The sequence below is a fragment of the Pan paniscus genome, chromosome 18 (assembly GCF_029289425.2).
Source record: "Pan paniscus chromosome 18, NHGRI_mPanPan1-v2.0_pri, whole genome shotgun sequence".
NCBI lineage: Eukaryota > Metazoa > Chordata > Mammalia > Primates > Hominidae > Pan > Pan paniscus.
Genome location: NC_073267.2, coordinates 11999991 through 12022316, shown reverse-complemented (window position 1 = coordinate 12022316; position 22326 = coordinate 11999991). Strand labels below are relative to the sequence as shown.

Genomic DNA, 22326 nt, shown 5'->3' with positions numbered 1-22326 from the left:
AGTCAATGATAATGCTTCTAGAACTCTGCCCTATAAAAGGAAACCAAAATCACCTAAAAATGCTCTGTGCACAAAGATGTTCGTTGCATCATTATTTAGAACAAAAAATAGGAAGCAACTCAAACATTCCAGAGTAGGCAAAATGGCTAATTATAAATGCCAGTGAGGTAAGGGTAGGTTGTTACATTAAGTGGCTAAAAAAAGTCAAAAGAAGAATATCTCATATCATGAAAACTTCATGAAATTGAAATTTCAGTGTCCAGAAATAAAGTTGTATGGGAACACAGCACACCCCCTTCATTTGCATATCACCTGTAGCCACTTTGTCCCACAACAGCAGAGCTGAGTAGTTGCAAGCTAGACTCTATGACTGCAAAGCATAAAATATTGACTATCTGGCCGGCGGATAGCTCACGCCTGTAATCCCTGCACTTCGGGAGGCCGAGGTGAGAGGATTCCTTGAGTCCAGGAGTTCAAGAGTAGCTTGTGTAACATAGTGAGACCTTGTCTCTACAAAAATAAAAATTAACAAATTAGCCGGGCATGGTGGCATGCACCAGTGGTCCTAGGTACTTGGAAGGCTGACAGGAAGATCGCTTGAGCCCAGGAGGTCGAGGCAACAGTGAGCTGTGTTCATGCCACTGCACTCAAGCCGGGGTGACCAAGGAGGATTCTGTCTCTGGCTAGCTATCTAGGTAACTAACTAAACAAACAAACAATCTGGCCCTTTACAAAGAATGTTTGCTGGCTCCTGGGTTGTTAAGTTATTGACATATCGCATAACTTTTTTTTTTTTTTGAGACAGAGTTTCACTCTCGTTGCCCAGGCTGGAGTGCAATGGTGCAGTCTCGGCTCACTGCAACCTCTGTCTCCTGGGTTCAAGCAATTCTTCTGCCTCAGCCTCCCAAGTAGCTGGGGCTACAGGCACCTGCCACCAAGCCCGGCTAATTTTTGTATTTTTAGTAGAGACAGGGTTTTACCACATTGGCCAGGCTGGTCTTGAACTCCTGACCTCGGGTGATCCGCCTGCTTTGGCTTCCCAAACTTTTCAACTCCATTATGAGTGAGCTGTTTTAATCAGAAACTTCTTTAATCATAATGCCAAGTGTAAGCCAGCAACACTGAATATGATCTCAACTGGGTAAAAAGACAGGAAATAAATGTGCCAAATAATAGGAGATCTTGAAATTTTTTTTTCTTTTTTTTTTTTTAGTAAGGTTGGGGAGGGCTCTATTTAATGAAGATATACAAATTTTGCTTCTTGATAATGTTTCTTTTTTGCATTTAAGTTGCATTTAGAATTGTAAATAAACTTGAAACTATAACATATAATACAGAAAAAATTTTTAGAAATCTTTCTGAGCTTTCTGATTTTTTTTCTAATTTCCTGCAACAAGTACATTTTTATTTTATTTATTTATTTATTTATTTATTTATTTATTTTGAGATAGTGTGTCCCTCTGTCACCCAGGCTGGAGTGCAGTGGCGCAGTCTCGGCTCTCTGCAACCTCTGCTTCCCGGGTTTAAGCGATTCTCCTGAGTCGTTGAGATTACAGGTGCCTGCCACCACGCCTGGCTAATTTTTTTTAATTTTAGTAGAGACAGGCTTTTCCTATGTTGGCCAGGCTAGTCTTGTTCTCTTGACCTCAGATGATCCACCCGCCTTGGCCTCCCAAAGTTCTGGGATTACAGGTGTGAGCGACCATATCCAGCTAACAAATATATTTTTATAATCGGAATAAGAGTTACTACCAAAGACATTACTGTAGGCCCGGTGCTGCTCTCAACAGTTACTGACCTGTTAATCCTCACAGCTACGCCGTGAGGCAGGAACTATTATCATTAGCAGTTTAAGATGAGAAAGACTGAGGCCTTTACAGTGAGTCGGGGGAGCAGTAACAATAATAATAATGAAAAAGAAACATTGAGACCCAGAGAGGTTAAGTAATTTGTCCAAGGTCACACAGCTGGGAAGTGGCCAAGATAGAATTTGAACCAGGCATTCTTGCTGCAGAGCCTGTGTTCTACACAGTATTGCCTGACACTCTTTTTAAAAAGTCTACCAGGGGCTGGGCACGGTAGCTCACGCCTGTAATCCCAGCGCTTTGGGAGGCTGAGGCAGGCAGATCACCTGAGGTCAGGAGTTCAAGGCCAGCCTGGCCAATGTGGTAAAACCCCATCTTTACTAAAAATACAAAAATTAGCCAGGCGTGGTGGCACGTGCCTGTAATCCCAGCTACTCGGGAGGCTGAGGCAGGAGAATCACTTGAACCTGGGAGGCAGAGGTTGCAGTGAGCCGAGATTGTGCCACTGTACTCCAGGCTGGGTGACAAAGTGAGACTCTGTCTGGAAAAAAAAAAAAAAAAAGTCTATCAGGGGTTCTCAGCTGGGGCAGTTTTGACCCCCCAGGAGACATTTGGTAATATGTGCAGAAATATTTGGTTGTTGGTAGGGGTTACTGGCATCTAGTGGATGGGGATCCAGGATTCAGCGAAACATCCCATAATGCACAGGACAGCCCCCAAATAAGATGATCTGATCCCAAATGTCAGCAGTGCTGAGGCAGAGAAACCCTGGTCTACACACCACTGCCTCACAGGAGTCCTGTCTACATGGTGTCTTTCCTCAGAAGAAATTAGAGAAGAGCTTTCTTTGCTGATGTGGCAGCTGCGGGCACCCATGCCCAGAGCCCTCTGAGTCTCCACTGACCAGTGCTGCCTGCTTACCTCTCTCTGCAGTGTCCTACTCCTGGGGCTGGCGACTGTGCACTGGAGTGACCTGGCCGGTGCCTGGCCAGCCCTACCTGCTCTCATTGCCTGTGTTCGCGGCCGTGACACTGCAGAAACGGGACCCGGGGCTCCGACAGTACCTGCTGGAAGCTGCCTATACCCTGCAGCCCCAGGTGGGCCCTGGACAACAGCCCCGTCTTTCTCAGCCATGTTGTGGATCTCCTTAGGTCAGCCCTGGGCTCACCCTAAAGGACGTGGGGCTCCTCTCCGGGGCTGTTGGGCTGTGCTGGTCTTGGTGTAGGTTTCTTCTGGACGTTTGCACATGCTGATTCTCCATCTGGGGCTGTATGATGCATTAACTCTGAATCAGTCTTTAGGTCTCAGTTCAGGGGTCACTTCCTCAGGGAAGCCTGCCTTGGTTACCCCAGAGCACATCATATTCTTTTGTGACTTGCCTTAAGACAACCACGTTTCTTCCCTTTTAATCAGTTCTGTTTCTTAGTGAAGCTACTTGGTTAAGGTCTGTCTTCCCCGCTGGTGACTCAGTTCCTGGGAGCAGATTCAGGGTTGGTTTTACTTACCCCTCTGTCATCAGCATCTGGTCCAGAGGAGGCACTCGGTGGCCTCCTGTCTGATCCCCCAGCTCCCGCTCTGGTCTCCTTCCCATCTTCACCAGCAGCCAGACGGGCCCTCTGAAATCCCAGCTGGATCGTGTCCCTTCTCTGTGTAGACTGCCCCCCTATGGCTTCTGTTACCCTTAAAGTAGGAGCCAGACGCCGTGACCGACAGGCCCTTGGCAGTCCTGCCCCTGCTGGCCTCCTTCCCTGACTCTCCTCCAGACTCGCTGCCCTGAAGACACACTGGCCCCTTTTTCAAGGCCATGCACATGCCTGCCCCAGGGCCTTTGCACTGGGCGTTTCCCCTGACAGGAACACTCTTCCCTGGGACATCCACCTAACTCCCTCCCTAGCTCCTTTCAAGTGTCCTTCAATGGGACCCCTCAGAGGCAGCCTTCCTGGGCCTCCCTGTCTAGACCAGCATCCCGATCAGGGCCCCTACACCATTGACTTCGCCAGCACACTCACCGGCGGCTGCCGTCTTACCCGTTCTTGTGTCTGGTGTTCCTGTGCCTCCTCTCTAGGACGTAGGCTCCATGCGGTCGGGCACTGCGTGTCTCATGCTCAGTCATCTTCCACGCAGCAGCACACGTCTCTGTTGGTGTTGAACAAATGTACGGTGACATAGGATTTCAGAACGGGGCTTGTGGCTGAGGCTGCACTTTCCCAAAAAGAGACCCAAGCTTTGGACTGGGGTACAAGTGATTTATTAAGAAAAGGCTCCGGGGGACCCAGAAAGAGTGGAGAAATGAGGAAAGGCCGAGGGAAGATGCTGAGAGATGTGCAATTTCAGGTGAAGTTGCAGCCTCAGCCTGGTCTCATAGGGAGCCCCAGAGCACGAGGTACTCGCAGAGTGTGTTCCCCTCTGGGCTAGGGTGCTGGGAGTTTTGGCTGCAGTGCTGGAGGGCAATGTTCTGGAGCCCTCAGGTGACAGTCAGGAAGTGCAGAGCTTGCAGAAGCTGGGGGACAAGGACACAAAGCTGGTTAAAAGGATGGGAGAGGCCAGGCGCAGTGGCTCACTGTAATCCCAGCAGTTTGGGAGGCCAAGGCAGGTGGATCACTTGAGGTCAGGAGTTCAAGGCCAGCCTGGCCAACATGGTGAAACCCCATCTCTACAAAAAATAACAACAACAACAACAACAACAAACTGGGCTTGTTGGCGCATGCCTGTAATCCCAGCTGCTCAGGAGGCTGAGGCAGGAGAATCACTTGAACCTGGGAGGCAGAGGCTGCAGTGAGCCGAGATCATGCCGCTGCACTCCAGCCTGGGCAACAGAGCGGGACTCGGTCTCAAAACAAAAAAGGATGGGAGGGGTCTGTGCAGGGTGCCAGGAGTGTGCACCGCAGCCGCTTCTCCCTGGCCGTTTGCTGAATAAATTGCGACCCTGTAGACATGGTCCTGGGCTGTTCTGCAGAGCTTTACAATTTTGCAGGCAATTTTCAAGCCTGAGAAATTCCTGGTTGGGGAATTGTGAGGACAACAGTGCGAGTGTCTAAAGGGTACAGGTGGAGGCTCTCAATCTTGAAGACTCTGCTATTTCCAGAAGGACAGCTGGTTCCCCCAAGAAGCCACAGCCCACGTCTTCATGGGCACGCCCGGGTCAGAAGTGCTGAGGGACGTCGGGGTGGACATCAGCTACAGCTTGCCCCAGAACAAGTTCCGGCTCAAGCTTCTCCATCCCAAGAAGAAAATCGAGCTGGACGGTAATGTCAACGTCCCTCCCTGCTCACTGCGCCCCTCACTCGGTGCCACACCCAGGGCAGGGCCCCTGCAGTGAGCTGGCTTATAGGTTTGTCTGTGACCTCCTGAGGTCAGCACTAAATCCAGCCCCATTTTACAGGTGCTGCATCTTAGGCTCAGAGATTAAAGAAAGGGCAGGCAGTCCTCCCAGGGGGACGGAGGGGCCAGATCCAGATGTTGAACCCTTGTCTCTAAACTCTTGTTTTGCACCCCCAGGAAAGATGGAGGCTCTTGGGAGTGCCCACACGGGTCACTTGGAGCTGGTGCTGGATGACAGGGACGTCTACTACATCAAGGTTTGCTCCACACCCTTGGCCCACCTGCGTCTGCACCTGACACCTCCCCAGGGATTTCCTGCCCCCGTTCCAGAGCCCTGTTAACTATTGCCACCACCTCTGGGATCTTCCCTTTCTACCTGCCAGTTAAGAAGTGTTAGTTCTGTTACGCAGAAATGTATAAACAAGAAAAAAATGGGCTCAAATCCCACCGTCATTGATGTTAAAAATGGATATTAATAACACAAAAACATGCTTTTAAGAATTCTGGTGGGATGCAGTGGCTCATACTTGTAATCCCAGCATTTTGGGAGGTCGAAGCGGGCGGATCACCTGAAGTCAGGAGTTCGAGACCAGCCTGGCCAAATGGTGAAACCCTGCCTCTGATAAAATTACAAAAATTAGCTGGGTGTGGTGGCGGGTGCCTGTAATCCGAGCTCCCTGGGAGACTGAGGCAGAAGAATCACTTGAACCCAGGAGGTGGAGGTTTCAGTGAGCTGAGATCATGCCACTGCATTCCAGCCTGGGCGACAGAGCGAGACTCTGTCTCAAAAAAAGAAAGAAAAAAAAAGCCAGGTATGACGGCTTGTACCTGTAATTACAGAAAGTTAGGAGGCCAAGTTGGGAGGATCACTTGAGGCTAGGAGTTCGAGGTAAACCTGGGCAACATAGCAAGACACGGTCTCTACAAAACATTAAAAAATGTTAACCAGGCACAGAGTTGTGTGCCTGTAGTCTCAGCTACTCAGGAGACTGAGGCAAGAGGATTGCTGGAGCCCAGAAGGTCAAGGCTGCATTGAGCCATGCTTCTGCCACTGCACTCCAGCCTGGGCGACAAAGTAAGACCCTGTCTCTCAAAAAAAGAATTCAGAATAGAGAAAGGTATAAATTGTAAGTTAAAGCATGCCATGTCCCAAATTTCCTGCAGAAGTACTGATGCACGCCCTGAGAAATGTGTATTCATTTCCCAGAGCTGCCTTAACAAAGTACGCTAACTGTGTGTCTTCAACTATAGGAATTTGTTCTCACAGTTCTGGAGGCCAGGAGTCTGAAATCAAGGTGTTTTTTGTTGTTATTGTTGTTTTTTTTTTTTTTTCCCACCTGTGAAGGCTGTCAGGGAGAATCTGACCTAGGTCTCGCTCCTGGATTCTAGAAGCCCCCAGAGCTCCTTGGCTTGGAGGTGGTCTTATGTCTCTGTCTTCCTATAGTCTTCCCTTTGTAGGTGTCTGTGTCCATAGATCCCCTTTTTATAAGGACACCAGGCAAATGGGATTAGGGTTCACCCTCATCACCTCAGCTTAGCTTAATCATGTGTGAAGACCCTATTTCCAAATAAGGTCACATTCACAGGTCCTGCGGCTTAGGGTTTCGGCATCTTTCAGGGAGACACAGTACAACCCATAACCCTATAGATTTGCAAATATTTTTAGTTTGGGTTTCTGGGTTTTATTTTGTCTTTTTCACATCAGGTGAGTGATGTGATGATGTAACAAGTTTTGAGGGAGGCAGGTATCATACAATAGCATGAAAACCCAATTGTCATGTTTAGGTTTTGTTTTTTTATTTTTATTTTCTTTTTTTGAGGCAGGGTCTTGCTCTGTCACTCCGGCTGGAGTGCAGAAGTGCAAACATGGCTCACTGCAGCCTTGACCTCCTGGTCTCCAGCGATCCTCCCACCTCAGCCTCCCGAGTAGCTGGGACTACAGGCATGTGCCACCATGCTTGGCTATTTTTTTATATTTTTATAGAAATGGGGTCTCACTATGTTGCCCAGGCTGGTCTCAAACTCTTGGGCTCATGCAACCTGCCCACCTTGGCCTCCCAAAGTGCTAGGATTACACGCGTGAGCCTCCACTCCCAGTTTCCCAGTTGTTTTTTTTTTTTTTTTTTTTTTTTAACCCTGTAAGGACTTTTTTTTTTTTTTTTTTACTCAAAAATATACCTTGGCAGCCAGGCACCGTGGCTCATGCCTGTAATCCCAACACTTGGGGAGGCCAAGGAGGATGGATCACTTGAGGCCAGGAGTTCGAGACCAGCCTGGCCAACATGGTGAAACCTCATCTCTATTAAAAATACAAAAATTAGCTGGGTTTGGTGGTGCGTGCCTATAATCCCAGCCACTTGGGAGGCTGAGGCAGGAGAATCACTTGAACCCAGGAGGCAGAGGTTACAGTGAGCCGATTTGGTACTGCTGCACTCCAGTTTGGGTAGCAGAGTGAGACTTCGTCTCAAAAAATATATATATATATATGTGTGTGTGTGCGTGCATATATATATATATCATATATTATATATATACACACACATACACACACACACGTAATACACATATACGTACATACACCTTGGCAATCTTTTTAGACCAGCGTGCGCTGATACAGTTTAAATTCTATTGTAGATTTCATTGAGATTAATTCAGTCTAAATACTATTAAATTCTACAGTTAAATAGGCAATGCATTTAAATGATTCAAAGTTCAAAAGCTATGAAAGGATATAGAACTGACTCTCCCATATGGTAGCCAGTGGCACACATGTTTATTGAAATCTCAGTGAGGCCAGGTGCGGTGGCTCACGCCTATAATCCCAGCACTTTGGGAGGCTGAGAGAGGTGGCTCACCTGAGGTCAGGAGTTCAAGACCAGCCTGACCAACATGGCGAAACCCCATCTCTACCAAAAATACAAAAAGTAGCCGGGTGCAGTGGCAGGCTCCTGTAATCCCAGCTACTTGGGAAGCTGAGGCAGGAGATTTGCTTGAACCCAGTGGGGTGTAGGTTGCAGTGAACCAAGATCACGCCACTTTACTCCAGCCTGGGCAACAGAGTGAGACTCTGTCTCAAAAAAAAAAAAAAAAATCTAAATGAATTAAAATTAAAGAAAATTAAAGATTTGGTTCTTTGGCTGCATGGGCCGCATTTCAGCTGTTCCACAGCTTCATGTGGCTCTGAAACATTGTCCTCATTGCAGAAAGTTCTATTGGTTGGTGCTGGTGTAGGCTTAAAACCTCTCTCCCACCCCTCCTGAAAGCCAACCACTGTTAGGGGTTTTTTTGGTGATTCTTTTCTGAGATGATCTATGCACACAGTCAGCACATGGAGTTAATATATCCACTTTAAAGAAAGTGCCTCTTGTGTAGCGCAAATTACTGTGTAATAGTCCGTGGAATGGAATTTATTTGGCTAGTTTAATAATGAAGGATTCTTGAGTTTTTTCCAGGTTTCTGGTCTTACAAATATTCTGCCATGAACACCATTCTGTCTGCAGAGTAAATTCTTAACAATTGAATTCCCAGGCCACAAGGTTTATATGTTTTTTCTCTTTTCTTTTCTTTTTTCTTCCTTTCTTCCTTTTCTTTCCTTTCTCTCCCTGTCTTTCCCTCCCTCTATTCCCTCTCTTTTCCTCTTCCCACCTCTTTCCCCCACTTTCCCCCATGTCTTCTCCCCGTCTCTTTCCCCCTCTCTCTTTTCCCTCTCTGCCCACCCCCCCGCCTTCTCTTTCTTTTACAAGGTCTTATTCTGTGCAGTGATCATAGATCACTGCAGCCTCAAACCCCTGGGCTCAAGTGATCCTCTTGCCTCAGCCTCCCAAGTAGCTGGGACTATGGCCTGTGCCCCCATGCCCTTCTATTTTTCTTTTTTTCTTTTTTTTGTGAAGACGAGGTCTTACTATGTTGTCTAGGCTTGTTTTCATCTTAGTAGGTGCTTTTCTAGGGTTCTTAGCCAAGGGTACCTGGATGGAACTTAGTCGTTTGAAGCCCCTGTCATTGTGTTGAAGTTCTGTGTCTGCCCTCCATCCTGCGAAGAAGGTTGAAAACTTCTATCCACTTTTCAGGAAGATGTGTGACTTCAAAAAGTATACAAATATTGGGAGGCTGAGGCAGGAGGATCACTTGAGGTGAGGAATTTGGTACCAGCCTGGCCAAGATGGTGAAACCCTGTCTCTGCTAAAAATACAAAAATTAGCTGGGCGTGGTGGCGCATGCCTGTAGTCCCAGCTTCTTGGGAGGCTGAGGCAGGAGAATTGCTTGAATCTGGGAGGTGGAGGTTCCAGTGAGTCGAGATCATGCCACTGCATTCCAGCCAGGGTACAAATAGCAGCTTTAGACTTGATCCCACCAGGCATGATTGCTGGGCACCTTCGGCAGTGGATCTCCTGATTCTGCCTCAGTTTCCAGTGTCTTCTCAGAGAGGCCTGGAGTGGAGCATCTGAAGCCGGAGCTGGATGTCTTGCTGCAAAAATACATTCTCCTTCCAGCTCTGCCATCAGCCTGGGTGGGGGAAGACCTATGTCGGGGAGAGCTGTCTTCCTCCTAAAGCCCCACCTGCCTGGTGGCTGAGACTTATGCCTCATTTTCAGAATTCCCAGGGGCCCTTCAACTTCTAGTTGTTTGCTAAATGTACAAGCACGGATTGCCTCTACCTCCCCGTGGATCTTCCTGCTGGTCCCTATAGAGCTGCCTGCAGCCTGGAAATGTTTGCCTTTGGAGAAATTCTAGTTCCATCTGCCCCAGACTCATCACAATTACAGTAACAGCCGGAACTCCGGAACTTTCTGGAGCCTGTTTCAGCAGACAGGAGGTCCCCCCTTCAAGTCCTCTGTAACCCCATACAAGATGAAGAAACTGAGGCAGATGAGCTCATGAATATGAAGTCCCAGAGCTTAGGTTCAACTTGTCTCAAAGCTAATGGGATTTAAGGTTGGTTTAGGGAAGAATGTTCTGTTCAGTGCCCCCTCCTGCTAGTGTGCAGGGGTTGGGTCCTGGGTTGCCTGGAGAGCCCCAGTTTACGCCTGGTGACGTGACACATTTACATCTAGTGTTCTCTTTAACTGCAAAGTGTTCTGGTTTGGGTGAGAAATTCTGTGTTCACCCTGTTCACGTGCACCTTGAGGAAGCTCTGACGAGCACTGCACAGCCTCTGATACAGACTGGAGAAAGCCGTCGCTCAAATGTGCCTGTCAGCAGGAAAAGCTGGGAGCAGAGTGGAGAGCGAGCATCTGTTTCTGTAAAAAGGGAGGGAGAAGGGTGTGTCTGTATATTCGTGTGTGCACACACATACATCCATACACATATGACATACCCATACACATGTCCATACACATACACATCATACACACGTCCATATTTACACACACGAACATCCACATGTAGATACATCTGTACATACATTCGTATATACACACATATCTGTACACGTCTGTACAGAGTCCATACACATCCATATTCACACACATCCAAATGTAGACATATCTGTATGCACATTCATATACACACATCCACATATATACATATCTTTTCACATGTCCGTGGTGTACACACGTCCATATACATCCATATTCACACAATCCACATGTGGACATATCTGTACACATTCACATGCACGCATCCGTATATATGCATCTCTTTACACACATACATGTCCATACACACACGTCCATACACACATATTCACACACACAAACATCCATATACAGACACATCTGTATATATGTTCATATATACACGCATCCATATATATACATATCTGTACATATATCCACACACACATCCATATATACATATCTGTTCACATGTCCGTACACACACATCCATACACATCCATATTCATACAATGCACGTGTAGACATATCTGTATGCATACATTCATATACATGCATCCATATATGTACACCTCTTTACACATCCGTATACATACGTTCACACACACGTCCATACATGTCTACATACAGACACATCTATGTATACACACATTCATACATCTGTATGCACCCACATGTCTGTGTACATACACGTCTGTATACACACATCCCTGTATACACACACATCCATGTACAGATACATCTGTACACACATCCACACACATTCATACACACACATCCGCACACACATCTGTGGGGATCGGGGACAGAGAGCATTAAGTAGTGGCAGTGTGGTAATAGTGAGTCTTGTTTTGGCGTCTTTTGGGTAAACTGACCAGCTGGTGTCCATCGGGGGTGTGGGGGTGGGGAGCCTACAGGTTGGCGGGGCCATCAAAGATGATATTTGCAGTTGCTCATGACTTTTCCAGAGAATCTTCTTTGCGGGGCCGTGGAGTGTGTAGTGAGCTGTCCCCGTGGCCCATCTGCCAGTGTCTTCCCATGGCCAGGTCTGCACCACTGACAAGCAGAGAAAGTTCTGGCCTCGCTGGCCTTCACAAGGACTTTGGGTTGTACTGTAGGAAAGGCTAGCGTGCCATCATTCGACGTGTCTGGTCGCCGTGTGGAAATCAGTTGCCAGCAGCGGGATGGGAGCCGGGAGAGCCAGGAGGATGTTGCAGTGAGACAGGCCGATGACCGGGGCTCCAGCTGGTGAGGCAGCGGAGGTGGCAGAAGTGGTTGATTCTATACGCGTTCCATAGGGACAGTTGACTCAAGTTCCTGATGGACTGAATGAGGGAGATGTCAAGGAGAGGAGTCCCTTATATTTATGTCTGAGTTTGTAACACAGGTTTCTAATTTTGAGAAATCCAGAGTTTAAAAAATTGGGGAAGGGCTGGGCACAGTGGTTCATGCCTGTAATCCTAACACTTTGGAAGGCCAGGGCGGGTGGATTACTTGTGCTGAGGACCTTGAGACCAGCCTAGCCAACATAGTGAAACTCCATCTCTACTAAAAATAAAAACATTAGCCGGGTGTGGTGGCGCTTGACTGTCATCTCAGGGAGGCTGAGGCAGGAGAATCACTTGAACCCAGGAGGTGGAGGTTGCAGCGAGCCAGGATCCCACCACTGCACTCCAGCTTGGGGGGCAAAGTGAGACTCTGTCTCAAAGAAAAACAAAAATTGGGTAAGGATCGGTGTAGAAGGTTGTTAGCGACGTTGTCTCCTGCCCTGTCTGGTCCCAGCTCGTGTGGTCAGGGCTGGGCCTGCTGGCCAAGCCTGTCCTCCCAGGTGACACTGAGGCCGTTTCAGGGCTGGAGTGACCTGCAGCCAGCCATGGGTGGCGAGGCCGAGCGGTTCCAGGCGCAGGTGGAGGTGAAACTGGTGACGGGGGGCAGCCCCGTCGTCTTCACTGGGAACCTCACACGGCAGGCGGGCAGCAAGCTGGCCTTCTCAGCATCGCTGAGCCATCTGCTGAGTGACCAGGCCAACGTGACAGGTAGGAGATGAGACCCCTTCTGTCCCCTCTGCTCTGTGGCCAGGTTAGGGTGTGGCGGCCCAAGTGCCTCCTTATGGTCCTCATCACTGCAGCTTCTCTTAATATCAACATCCCATCCAAGGGCAGATCCAGGCTCCATGTGAGCCCCCAGAACCTCCCCCAACCTCCAGCTGCACCTGCAAACCTTAAAATAGCAACTTTTGGACTGTTTTTATTCTGACCTACGATAAGAAACACTTGTAGCATTTTGACCTAAAATACACTGGGCATCGAAAACACACACAGAGTGAGCAGGTGCTGGCCCTGGTGCTGGCGCTGGGGTAGTGGCGCCTGGGTGTGCCTCTCATGGGTGTTCCGGAAGATTCCAAGGTAAGGACAGGAGCTGGGGCTGGGGGTACTTGGAGCAGTGGCTGTTGACCCCCCGATGTGGGCGTTTGGGAGTCATAACAGCTGGCCCAGTTTCACCTGTGCGTTCTGGCTGACCTTCTGTGTCTCAGAAGCTTCAGAAGGTGAAATTTACCCAACAACCCATAATGCACTATTCTTTCTTTTCTCTTCTGTCCTGTTCAATTTTGTTTCATTCTACTTTATTTTTGGGCCAGGCACAGTGTCTCACGCCTGTAATCCCAGCACTTCGGGAAGCTAAGGCAGGAGGATTACTTGAGCCCAGGAGTTCAAGACCAGCCTGGGCAACATAGTGAGATCCCTGCTTCTACAAAAAATACAAAAATTAGCCAAGTGTGGTGGCACACGTCTGTAGTTCCAGCTACTCGGGAGGCTAAGGTGGGAAGATCGATTGAGCCTGGGAGGTCAAGGTTACAGTGAGCCGTGATCAGGCCTGTCTGTGGCCTGTTGTGCAGGGCGCACATGTTGGCTCTTCAAGGAGCCCCCAACCCCAAGGCCCCTCGGTGATTCCTGAGTCCCTTCTTTGCCTGGGGATGGGCGTGCTGGTCCCTGGGGGCTGACCCTCTCATCTGCCTGCTCTCTGTCCCTGCAGCACTGCTGGAGAGGAAGGAGGAGAATGGACGGTGGGTGGCCGCCCTGGGTGCCGAGCTGTTCGTGCCAGGGCTGGTCGGGCTTCGTGCCCTTGGCCTGCTGCAGCAACGGGGCCAGCTCTGGACCAACTCCTTGAGGATCCAGTACAGCCTTCTGGGTAAGGCACTGCGTGCCTGGTTGTGGGGCAGGTGGAGGTGGCAGGGCCTGCCCTGTTTCCTAGGGCTGTGGCTCCATGAGCTAAGATACGCTGTCACCACGGGGTTTTCCATTAGTCATTCTGTTGGCTCTGAGTAGGACTGAGTACCTGCCCATTAAAAAGTATGTCTGTTGAGGGGACATTCACCCATCTCTTAACACCTCCCCATCGACAGGTTCTAATGGAGTGACAGGTGGAGCAAAGCATGGGGGTGTGGCTGAGGCCAGGCTGGGCCGGGCCCTCCTTCTCTTGGAGCCCTGGTGGAGGGCTGCCTGGCAGAGGAGAGCAGGGGTCTCTGGGTTGATCCACACAGGTCAGGCAAAGCAGGCGGCACACGAGTGCAGCACCAGCCAGAAGCTGCGGGCCGACAGTGGCTCAGACGGTGCCTACAGGCTGGAGCTGCGCCACGAGCTCCACTGCACACAGATCCCAGCCTTCAGCCACAAGGTGGGTACCCAGGCCAGGTGCGACATCTGGAGAGAGCACTAGAGTCAGGCAAGTGGTGATCTGAGTACCCTGAGCTCATCCCCAAAGAGATGGACTTGCTCACAATCACATAGCCATATGGGAATGGATCCGGGGCTGGAACTTCAGCCTCAGTCTTATGTCTGTTCATCCAGGAGCACTTCAGCCCAGGAGGCGGAGGTTGCAGTGAGCAAAGATGGCGCCACTGTACTCCAGTCTGGGTGGGAGAGTGAGTTCTTGTCTCTAAAATAAATAAATAATAAATTTTAAAAAAATAGTGCTTTCTACAGAACCATCTCTTCTGAAAACCAGGCTGATATCCCTGGAGTAGGTGGCTGTGAGGAGGCCCAGGGACTGGGTGGGCAGGGCCTCCGTGGGCAGTTCACCGCCCATGTGTGTCCCAGGTCCAGCTCTGGCATGAGGAGGACTCGGACCACCTGCACTCACAGCTGGAGGTGAGCTACGGGAAGCACTGGGACAAGAACAGCAACAAGAGGCATCTCCGTGTCAGCCAGACCTTCAAGAATGACTCAGGGCCCGCCCTGAGCAATCACTTCATGGAGGTGAGCCTGGCCACTGCGGCAGAGCCGTGCCACATGAGTCCAGCATGGACGGTGGGAGCTGGGGAACCCCCACATGGCCCTCTGGCCCTGTCTGCAAGGATGCAACCAGGTGAAACTTAGCCTTGGTGACTTTCCCTTTTGCATCTCCAGCCCCATGACCCCATGTCCCCAGGGGTGAGAAACACTTGTCAGAGTGCCAAGGACTGGCAGGAGGGCTTGGGAAACATAGATTTCCACCTGTAAAAATGCATTTTGGAAAGAGCGGTTCGCTTTTAGTCTTTCCCAGAGGGTGGGTTCTTTTGCTGAGTTAGGACTGATGGTGTGCTCAGCAGCTGAACAGGTGGTGGTTCTTACACAGCACACATTTAACCTTGTATGTTTATTTAAAAATTGGTTTAGGGGCCGGGCGCAGTGGCTCATGCCTGTAATCCCAGCACTTTGGGAGGCCGAGGCGGGTGGATCACGAGGTCAGGAGATCGAGACCATCCTGGCTAACACGGCGAAACACAGTCTCTACTAAAAATACAAAAAATTAGCTGGGCGCGGGGGCGGGTGCCTGTAGTCCCAGCTACTTGGGAGGCTGATGCAGGAGAATGGCGTGAACCCCAGAGGCGGAGCTTGCAGTGAGCCGAGATCGCACCACTGCAGTCTGGTCTGGGCGAAACAGCGAGACTCTGTTTCAAAAAAAAAAAAAAAAAAAAAAAAATTGGTTTAGAATATTTTTTCCCTTTTCACATCCAGTCCTGCAAATGGTCTTTTAAATATTAGCTTTTAATTTTAATTGTGGCTAAGTATACATCATGTAAAATTTACTGTTTGTTTGTTTATTTATTTATTTATTTATTTATTTATTTATTTTTTGTTTGTTTGTTTTTTTGGAGATGGAGTCTTGCTCTGTCGCCCAGGCTGGAGTGCAATGGCGTGATCTTGGCTCACTGCAACCTCCGCCTCCTGGGTTCAAGCAATTCTCCAGCCTCAGCCTCCTGAGTAGCTGGGATTACAGGTGCCTGCTACCACGTCTGGCTAATTTTTTTGTATTTTTAGTAGAGACGGGATTTCTCCATGTTGGCCAGGCTGGTCTTGAACTCCTGACCTCAGGTGATCCACTCACCTCAGCCTCCCAAAGTGCTGGGTTACAGGCATGAGCCACCACACCTGGCCATATTTACTATTTTGACCATTTTGGAGTTTGGTGGCATTACATGCATTTACATTCTTGTGCAACCATCACCACTACTTATCTCCAGAACTTGCAAAACTGCAAGTCTATAACCGGGAAATGCTGACTCCCCATTCTCTCCTTCTCCCAGTCCCTGGAAAGCACCATTCTACTTTCTGTTTCGGACTTTTGACTACTCCAGCTACCACAGAGCCGTGGAATCATACACTGTTTGTCTTTTTTTTTTTTTTTTTGAGACAGAGTTTCGCTTTTTTTGCTCACACTGGAGTGCAATGGTGCAATCTTGGCTCACTGCAACCTCCGCCTCCCAGGTTCAAGTGATTCTCCTGCCTCAGCCTCCCAAGTAGCTGGGATTACAGTCACCTGCCACCACACATGGCTAATTTTTTTTTTTGAGATAGAGTCTCGGCCTGTTGCCCAGGCTGGAGTGCAGTGGCACGACCTTAGCTTACTACAACCTCTGCCTCTGGGTTCAAGCAATTCTCCCTGCCTCAGCCTCCTGAGTACCTGGGATTACAGGTGCCCACGACCACGCCTGGCTAATTTTTGTATTTTTTAGTAGAGATGGGGCTTTGCCATGTTGGCCAGGCTGGTCTTAAACTCCTGACCTCGGGTGATCCGCCTGCCTCGGCCTCCCAAAGTGTTGGGATTACTGGCGTGGGCCACCACGTCCAGCCCCGGCTAATTTTTTGTATTTTTCATAGAGACAGGGGTTTCACCAGGTTGGCCAGGCTGGTCTAGAACTCCTGACCCCAGGTGATCCACCTGCCTCGGCCTCCCATAGTGCTGGGATTATAGGTGTGAGCCACCGTGCCTGTCCTGTCCTTTTTTTGACTGGCTTATTTTACTTAGCATGTCCTCAAGGTTCATCCATATCGTAGCATGTGTCGAATTTCCTTCCTTTTTAAGGCCGAATACTCCATTGTCTGTATAGACAGCATTTTGTTTATCCGTTCATCTGTTGATGGACATGTGGGTTGCTTCCATTTTTTGGCTATTGTGAATAAATGCTGTTATGAACGTGAGTGTGCAAATATCTGATGCTTTCTATTGTTTCAATTGCTTTCAATTCTTTTGTATATATACCTGGAAGTGTTATTTCTGGGGCGTATGGTAATTCGATCTTTAATTTTTATTTAATTTTTATTTTTTTATTTTTTTTTGAGATGGAGTCTGGCTCTGTCCCCAGGCTGGAGTGCAGTGGTGCGATCTCGGCTCACTGCAAGCTCCGCCTCCTGAATTCACACCATTCTCCTGCCTCAGCCTCCCAAGTAGCTGGGACTACAGGCGCACACCACCATGCCCAGCTAATTTTTTGTATTTTTAGTAAAGACTGGGTTTCACCGTGTTAGCTGGGATGGTCTTGATCTGCTGACCTCGTGATCTGCCCGCCTCAGCCTCCCAAAGTGCTGGGATTACAGGCGTGAGCCACTGTGCCCAGCCTGATCTTTAATTTTTTGAAAAACTGCCACACTGTTTTCCACAGTAGCTGCACTATTTTACATTCCCACCATCAGCGTATGAGAATTCAGATTTCTCCACATCCTTACCAACGCTCCTTGTTTTTTGTTTTTTTGGACTGCGTTCGACTCCCGTTGCCCGTGTGGAGTGCAGTAGTGCAATCTTGGCTCGCTGCTGCCTCAACTTCCCGGGCACGTTCTAGGCCAGGGGTGGCATGATCCCATTGGCATCTTGGGGGGGTGGGCATTCTCCAGTTTGTGCTGCAGGTGCCTGAGAGGCAGGTGGATTGCCGCGTGCAGCTGCACCACTTGAGCCTCCGCCTGCCCTACATGGAGAGCAGCAGTCACCTGAAGGTGCAGTACAATGGGCGGCCGCTGTTTGTGGCAGGCGGGCAGTGGAAGGACACATCTCGGGCCACCCTGTGGAAGTGGGAAGGTGAGTGTTGGCTGTGGGGCCTCCTTGGCTAGCAGCTCAGATTTCTGACCTCCAGGCCTTTGCTCAAGCTATTTCTCCTTCCTGGAACACCTTTTCCTTTTGTTGGCTAGGCTAACTCAAGACCCAAACTGGGACAGGCACAGTGGCTCACGCCTGTCATCCCAGCACTGTGGGAGGCCAAGGCGGGAGGACTTCTCGAGGCCAGGAGTCTGAGATCATCCTGGGCAACATAGTAGGAACCTGTCTTAATTTTAAAAACAAACAAACGAAAACCTTATCTTTAATGAGTCCCATGATGCTTATAATTACATCGTAACTTCTTACCTTTGCCAGTCAAGTGTCAGGCCCTTCCTCCTTCTCCAGCCTTGTCCCACCCCACTCTTCCCCTTGCTCGTTATCCTGCAGACTCAGAGGCCTCTTTTTGTTCCCCAGACACACTCCAGGGCCTTTGCATTTGCAGATCTTTGTGTCTCGAAAACACTGTCTCTCACTTTTAAAAAATGGATCCACCGGCTGGGAATGGTGGCTCACGCCTGTAATCCTAGTACTTTAGGAGGCTGGGTGTGGGGGCGGATTACTTGAGGTCAGGAGTTCAAGACCAGCCTGGCCAACATGGTGAAACCCCATCTCTGCTAAAAATACAAAAATTAGCCATGTGTGGTGGCAGGCACCTGTAATCCCAGCTACTCGGGAGGCTGAGGCAGGAGGATCGCTTGAACCCAGGAGGCGGAGGTTTCGGTGAGCAGAGATCACACCACTGCACTCCACCCTGGGCAACAAGAGTGAAACTTCACCTCAGGAAAAAAAAAAAAAAAGGATTCACCATACTTTATCCACGAATTTTTTTTTCCTTTTTTTCAATTTTTATTTTTATTGAAGCGATACCTTGTTTAAAAGTGAAGTCGGCTGTGAGTTGCTCATTGTCGAAGCTGGGTCCCATGGGGGCTCATCATATTATGCTCTCTGCTCTTGTGTAGACTTGAACTACGTTTTCTAAAAGTTGATTAAAGTTTATAAAAGTTGATTAAAGTTTATACATCCTCTGTGTCACATCTGCCTATGTTGTTTGTTTGTTTCTCTTTTTCTTTTCTTTTTTTTCTTTTTTGAGACGGAATCTTACTCTGTCACCCAGGCTGGAGTGCAGTGGCACGATCTCGGCTCACTGCAACCTCTGCATCCAAGACTCAAGCTCTTCTCGTGCCTCAGCCTCCCAAGTAGCTGGAATTACAGGTGTGCGCCACCACACCTGGCAAATTTTTGTATTTTTAGTAGAGACGGGGTTTCATTCTGTTGGCCAGGCTGGTCTTGAACTCCTGAGCTCAAGTGATCCTCCTTCTTTGGCCTCCCAAAGTGCTGGTATTACAGGTATGAACCACTGTGCCTGGCCCCTACCCCAAGTCTTGCTTAAAACAGTAAGCACGCTAAATTCTTTTAGCCATTTTTTCTGTTTATATTCTCCATATTTTAAAATAATATAATCATGCTGTTATTTCTTGATTTTTCAGCTTTAGGCCTTCTCCATAGGTTTCTTACTAGAGAAGATAAGAATTTAACTCTTAGATTGGTGCCCCTTTCAAATACATATTCTCCTCCATTTTCTTAAAAGAGTTACCTTTTGTTAACATCTGACGCTTACCCAATTGTAACTATAAATGTCTTACATAGCCGAGATATATGGTGTCCTATCATGGTGACCTTTTGTTTTTTTCTGGAGTTTTGTAATTGCCTTTATTTTTCTATTTGATTAGTTTTCTATCATTTTTGTCTACTAATTACAGAATTTTCAGCAGCATTGCAAAACTTTTTTCCAGGTGGTCAGACACATCAGATTGTTCATTGACTTCAATTAGTTCTGTTATTTATCTTGGGGACCCTCTTCCTGGAGCCTGAGTCCTGCTCCAAAGAAGACCAGTTGCACAGGTGTGGTTCTGTAGCCTCCCTTTTCCATCAACCTGGGAATTCCTTTTACTTCTCCTCTGGGTCACAATCCCTTTTTCTTAAACCTGTGTCATCTCTCTTGGTTTATTCCTTTGTTCTGATGGAGTACATCTTTCAGTAGCTACCAAAGAAAGCATACATGGGAGGTGTATTCATTTCCAAGGGTTCTGTAACTAATTACTGAACTGGGCAGCTTAAAGCAACAGAAATTTGTTCTTCCACAGTTCTGAAGGCTGTAAGTTTGAGTCAAGGAGTCACCAGGGCCATGTTCTCTCTAAGGCTCTGGGGACAACCCTCCCTTGCCTTTTCCAAGCATTTGGTGATGGATGTTGAAGCTTGGTGTTCCGTGGCTTACAGCCGCATCCTCTCTAATCTCTGCCTCTTTTGTCACGTGGCATTCTCCCTGTGTGTGTGTGTCTGTGTCCAGATTTTTCTTTTCTAATAGAGACATCAGTTCTATTGGGTTAAGGGCCTGTCCTATTCTAGTATGACCTCATCTTGACTTAATGATATCTGCAATGACCCCATTTTCAGTTAAGGTCACATTGGGATGGATTGGGGATTAAGACTTCAATTAATCTTTTGGGGGAACACAAGTTAACCCATCACAGGATACAAACATTTCGAGACCCTAAATGTTGAAAATGTCTTCATTCTACTGGGACAGTTTGAGTGGAGAATTTTAGGTTGGAAATAATTTTCTCTTGGGATTTTGAAGGCATTGCCCCATTGTTTTGAATTAATTGGGAGATCTGATGCTTTTTCTGATTTATCATCTTTTGTATGTGACCCTTTTCTCACTGTCTTAGAAGCTTTTAGGAGCTCGTCTTAGGCCTGTTGGTGGTAAATCTCATTACGAGGTACCTTGGTATGGATCTATGTTCCTCCATTGTACTGGCTCCTTAGCATAGGGTGTTTCAATTTGGAAACATGTCATTTTGGTCTGTGTAATTTTCTCTTACAGTTTCTTTGATAATTTCCTTTCTTTGTTCTGAAATTCCTATTGGTTAGATGTTGGTTCTCAGAAAATTGAGCTTCTAATGTTTTCTCTGTTTCTCTTTTCAAACTCGTTTTTATTTTTTTATTTTTTTATTTTTATTTTTTGGAGAATGGGGTCTCAGTATGTTCCCCAGGCATGTCTCAAACTCCTGGGGTCAAGTGATCGTCCTGCCTCTGCTTCCCATAGTGCCGGGATTAGAGGTGTGGGCCACCGCACCTGGCCTCCTTGTTTCTCTTTTGTTCTATTTCTTTGTCCTTTGGTTCTGTTCAAGAGCCGATTTCCTCGACTTCATATGCCAGCCCTTCTACTAGTATTTTTATTTTGGATTATCTTATATTTTCAAGAGCTCTTTTTTGTTGTTGTTGTTCCTTTCTTACAGCGTCCTGTTCCATGAATGCAATTGTCTTCTCTTAGAGTATAAGTTACAGAATTTCGGGTAGTTTTATCTGTTTCCTCCGAGTTTCTTTTTTCTTTTTATTTCTGTATTTCCTGTTGGAGGCTTTCCCCCAAATGCTAAGCCAGCCTTGGATATGTGCTTATGCTTGAGTCAGCTGCTCAACATATTGGTTACCCTGTTTTCAAACAGGGTAATTATGTTTTGAGTGTACTCAGAAGCTGCCTGAGGACTTAATTAAAACCAGCAGTTTAGCAAAGTTAGGGATCTCATATTCTGGAGCACAGATTTAAAAAAATCTATTCTCCTTAAAATCCTTTTATAAAACTTCGAGTAAGAGACCCGCTGAAACAGAGAGGAGAGAACACATTTCCACACTTGGCCACCTCTTGACTCTCCTGGATCCCATTAGGGGAGAGTGAGTGCTAGTTCTCTGCCAACCCAGGATTAGGCCCTAAGGCTGCCGTAAAAAGGATCCCGGGAGAAAACTCAGGAATAAAAGTGGAGGAAGTGAGACATCTGACTAAAATGACTAGAAGCCCTCAGGAAGTAAAAAAGGAAAAAGAAACCAAGAACCAGAAAACTCATCAGACCAGGTAATTCACCTTTGGAGTAACTGGAGATCCAGAGCTTCCTAAAAGATTAGAAATCTTCTGAATTTGAAGAGTTGAGGAAGAAGAATCAGGAATGGCCTAAAGCAGTTGCCCAGTGTCTCACACAGAAGGGCATGGAGAAGAACTGGCAGGAATGTCCCCAGATGGTGACAAGTTTGCAGGACTTTTACTGAATGACCCATGAGGCCACCCAGAGGCCCAGGAGCCAGCCCTGGCCCTGTCCTCATGGAAAGACTCTACACAGGATTTTGGGATACAAATGGAAGGACATGTTTTCAGGTCCTGCCTGGGCAGATGCAGTTGTCCTTCCAGCTCCGGAGTTCCAAACCCAGGCCTGTGCCATCCCCATTCACTCTGAGGGGCTGCTGTGGGCTCCCCGACCCATGAGCTGTGTGCAGGATCCTCGGGTACCCAGAGGGGCGCCCTTGATCATGAACCCCACGTGTGGTCAGCTCTAGGTCTGTTTCCTGCCTTTCCTCCAGCAGCCCCTAGCCTCCCGCAGCAGTGGCTGCTCTCTTCTGGTTATGATCCAAGTCTTGAACTTGGGAGACAATTAGAACCTGGATCCCAATTCTGTCTGAAAGCAACA

At 48.1% G+C, this 22326-nt stretch overlaps 1 protein-coding gene and 1 pseudogene across 1 annotated transcript in view; one reads left to right on the top strand and one right to left on the bottom strand.

Moving 5' to 3' along the window:
- The window catches only part of LOC117976364 (uncharacterized), a 145069-nt gene that overhangs the window by 42468 nt on the left and 80275 nt on the right, over window positions 1-22326 (top strand). Inside the window, exons 16-23 of the mRNA XM_063597944.1 lie at window positions 2739-2902; window positions 4891-5050; window positions 5304-5383; window positions 12309-12495; window positions 13493-13648; window positions 14001-14134; window positions 14557-14715; window positions 17611-17791. Coding sequence (XP_063454014.1) covers window positions 2739-2902; window positions 4891-5050; window positions 5304-5383; window positions 12309-12495; window positions 13493-13648; window positions 14001-14134; window positions 14557-14715; window positions 17611-17791 — 1221 coding nt within the window. The remainder of the gene's footprint in view (window positions 1-2738; window positions 2903-4890; window positions 5051-5303; window positions 5384-12308; window positions 12496-13492; window positions 13649-14000; window positions 14135-14556; window positions 14716-17610; window positions 17792-22326) is intronic.
- On the bottom strand, window positions 6826-6914 carry LOC112437482 (small nucleolar RNA U13; annotated as a pseudogene).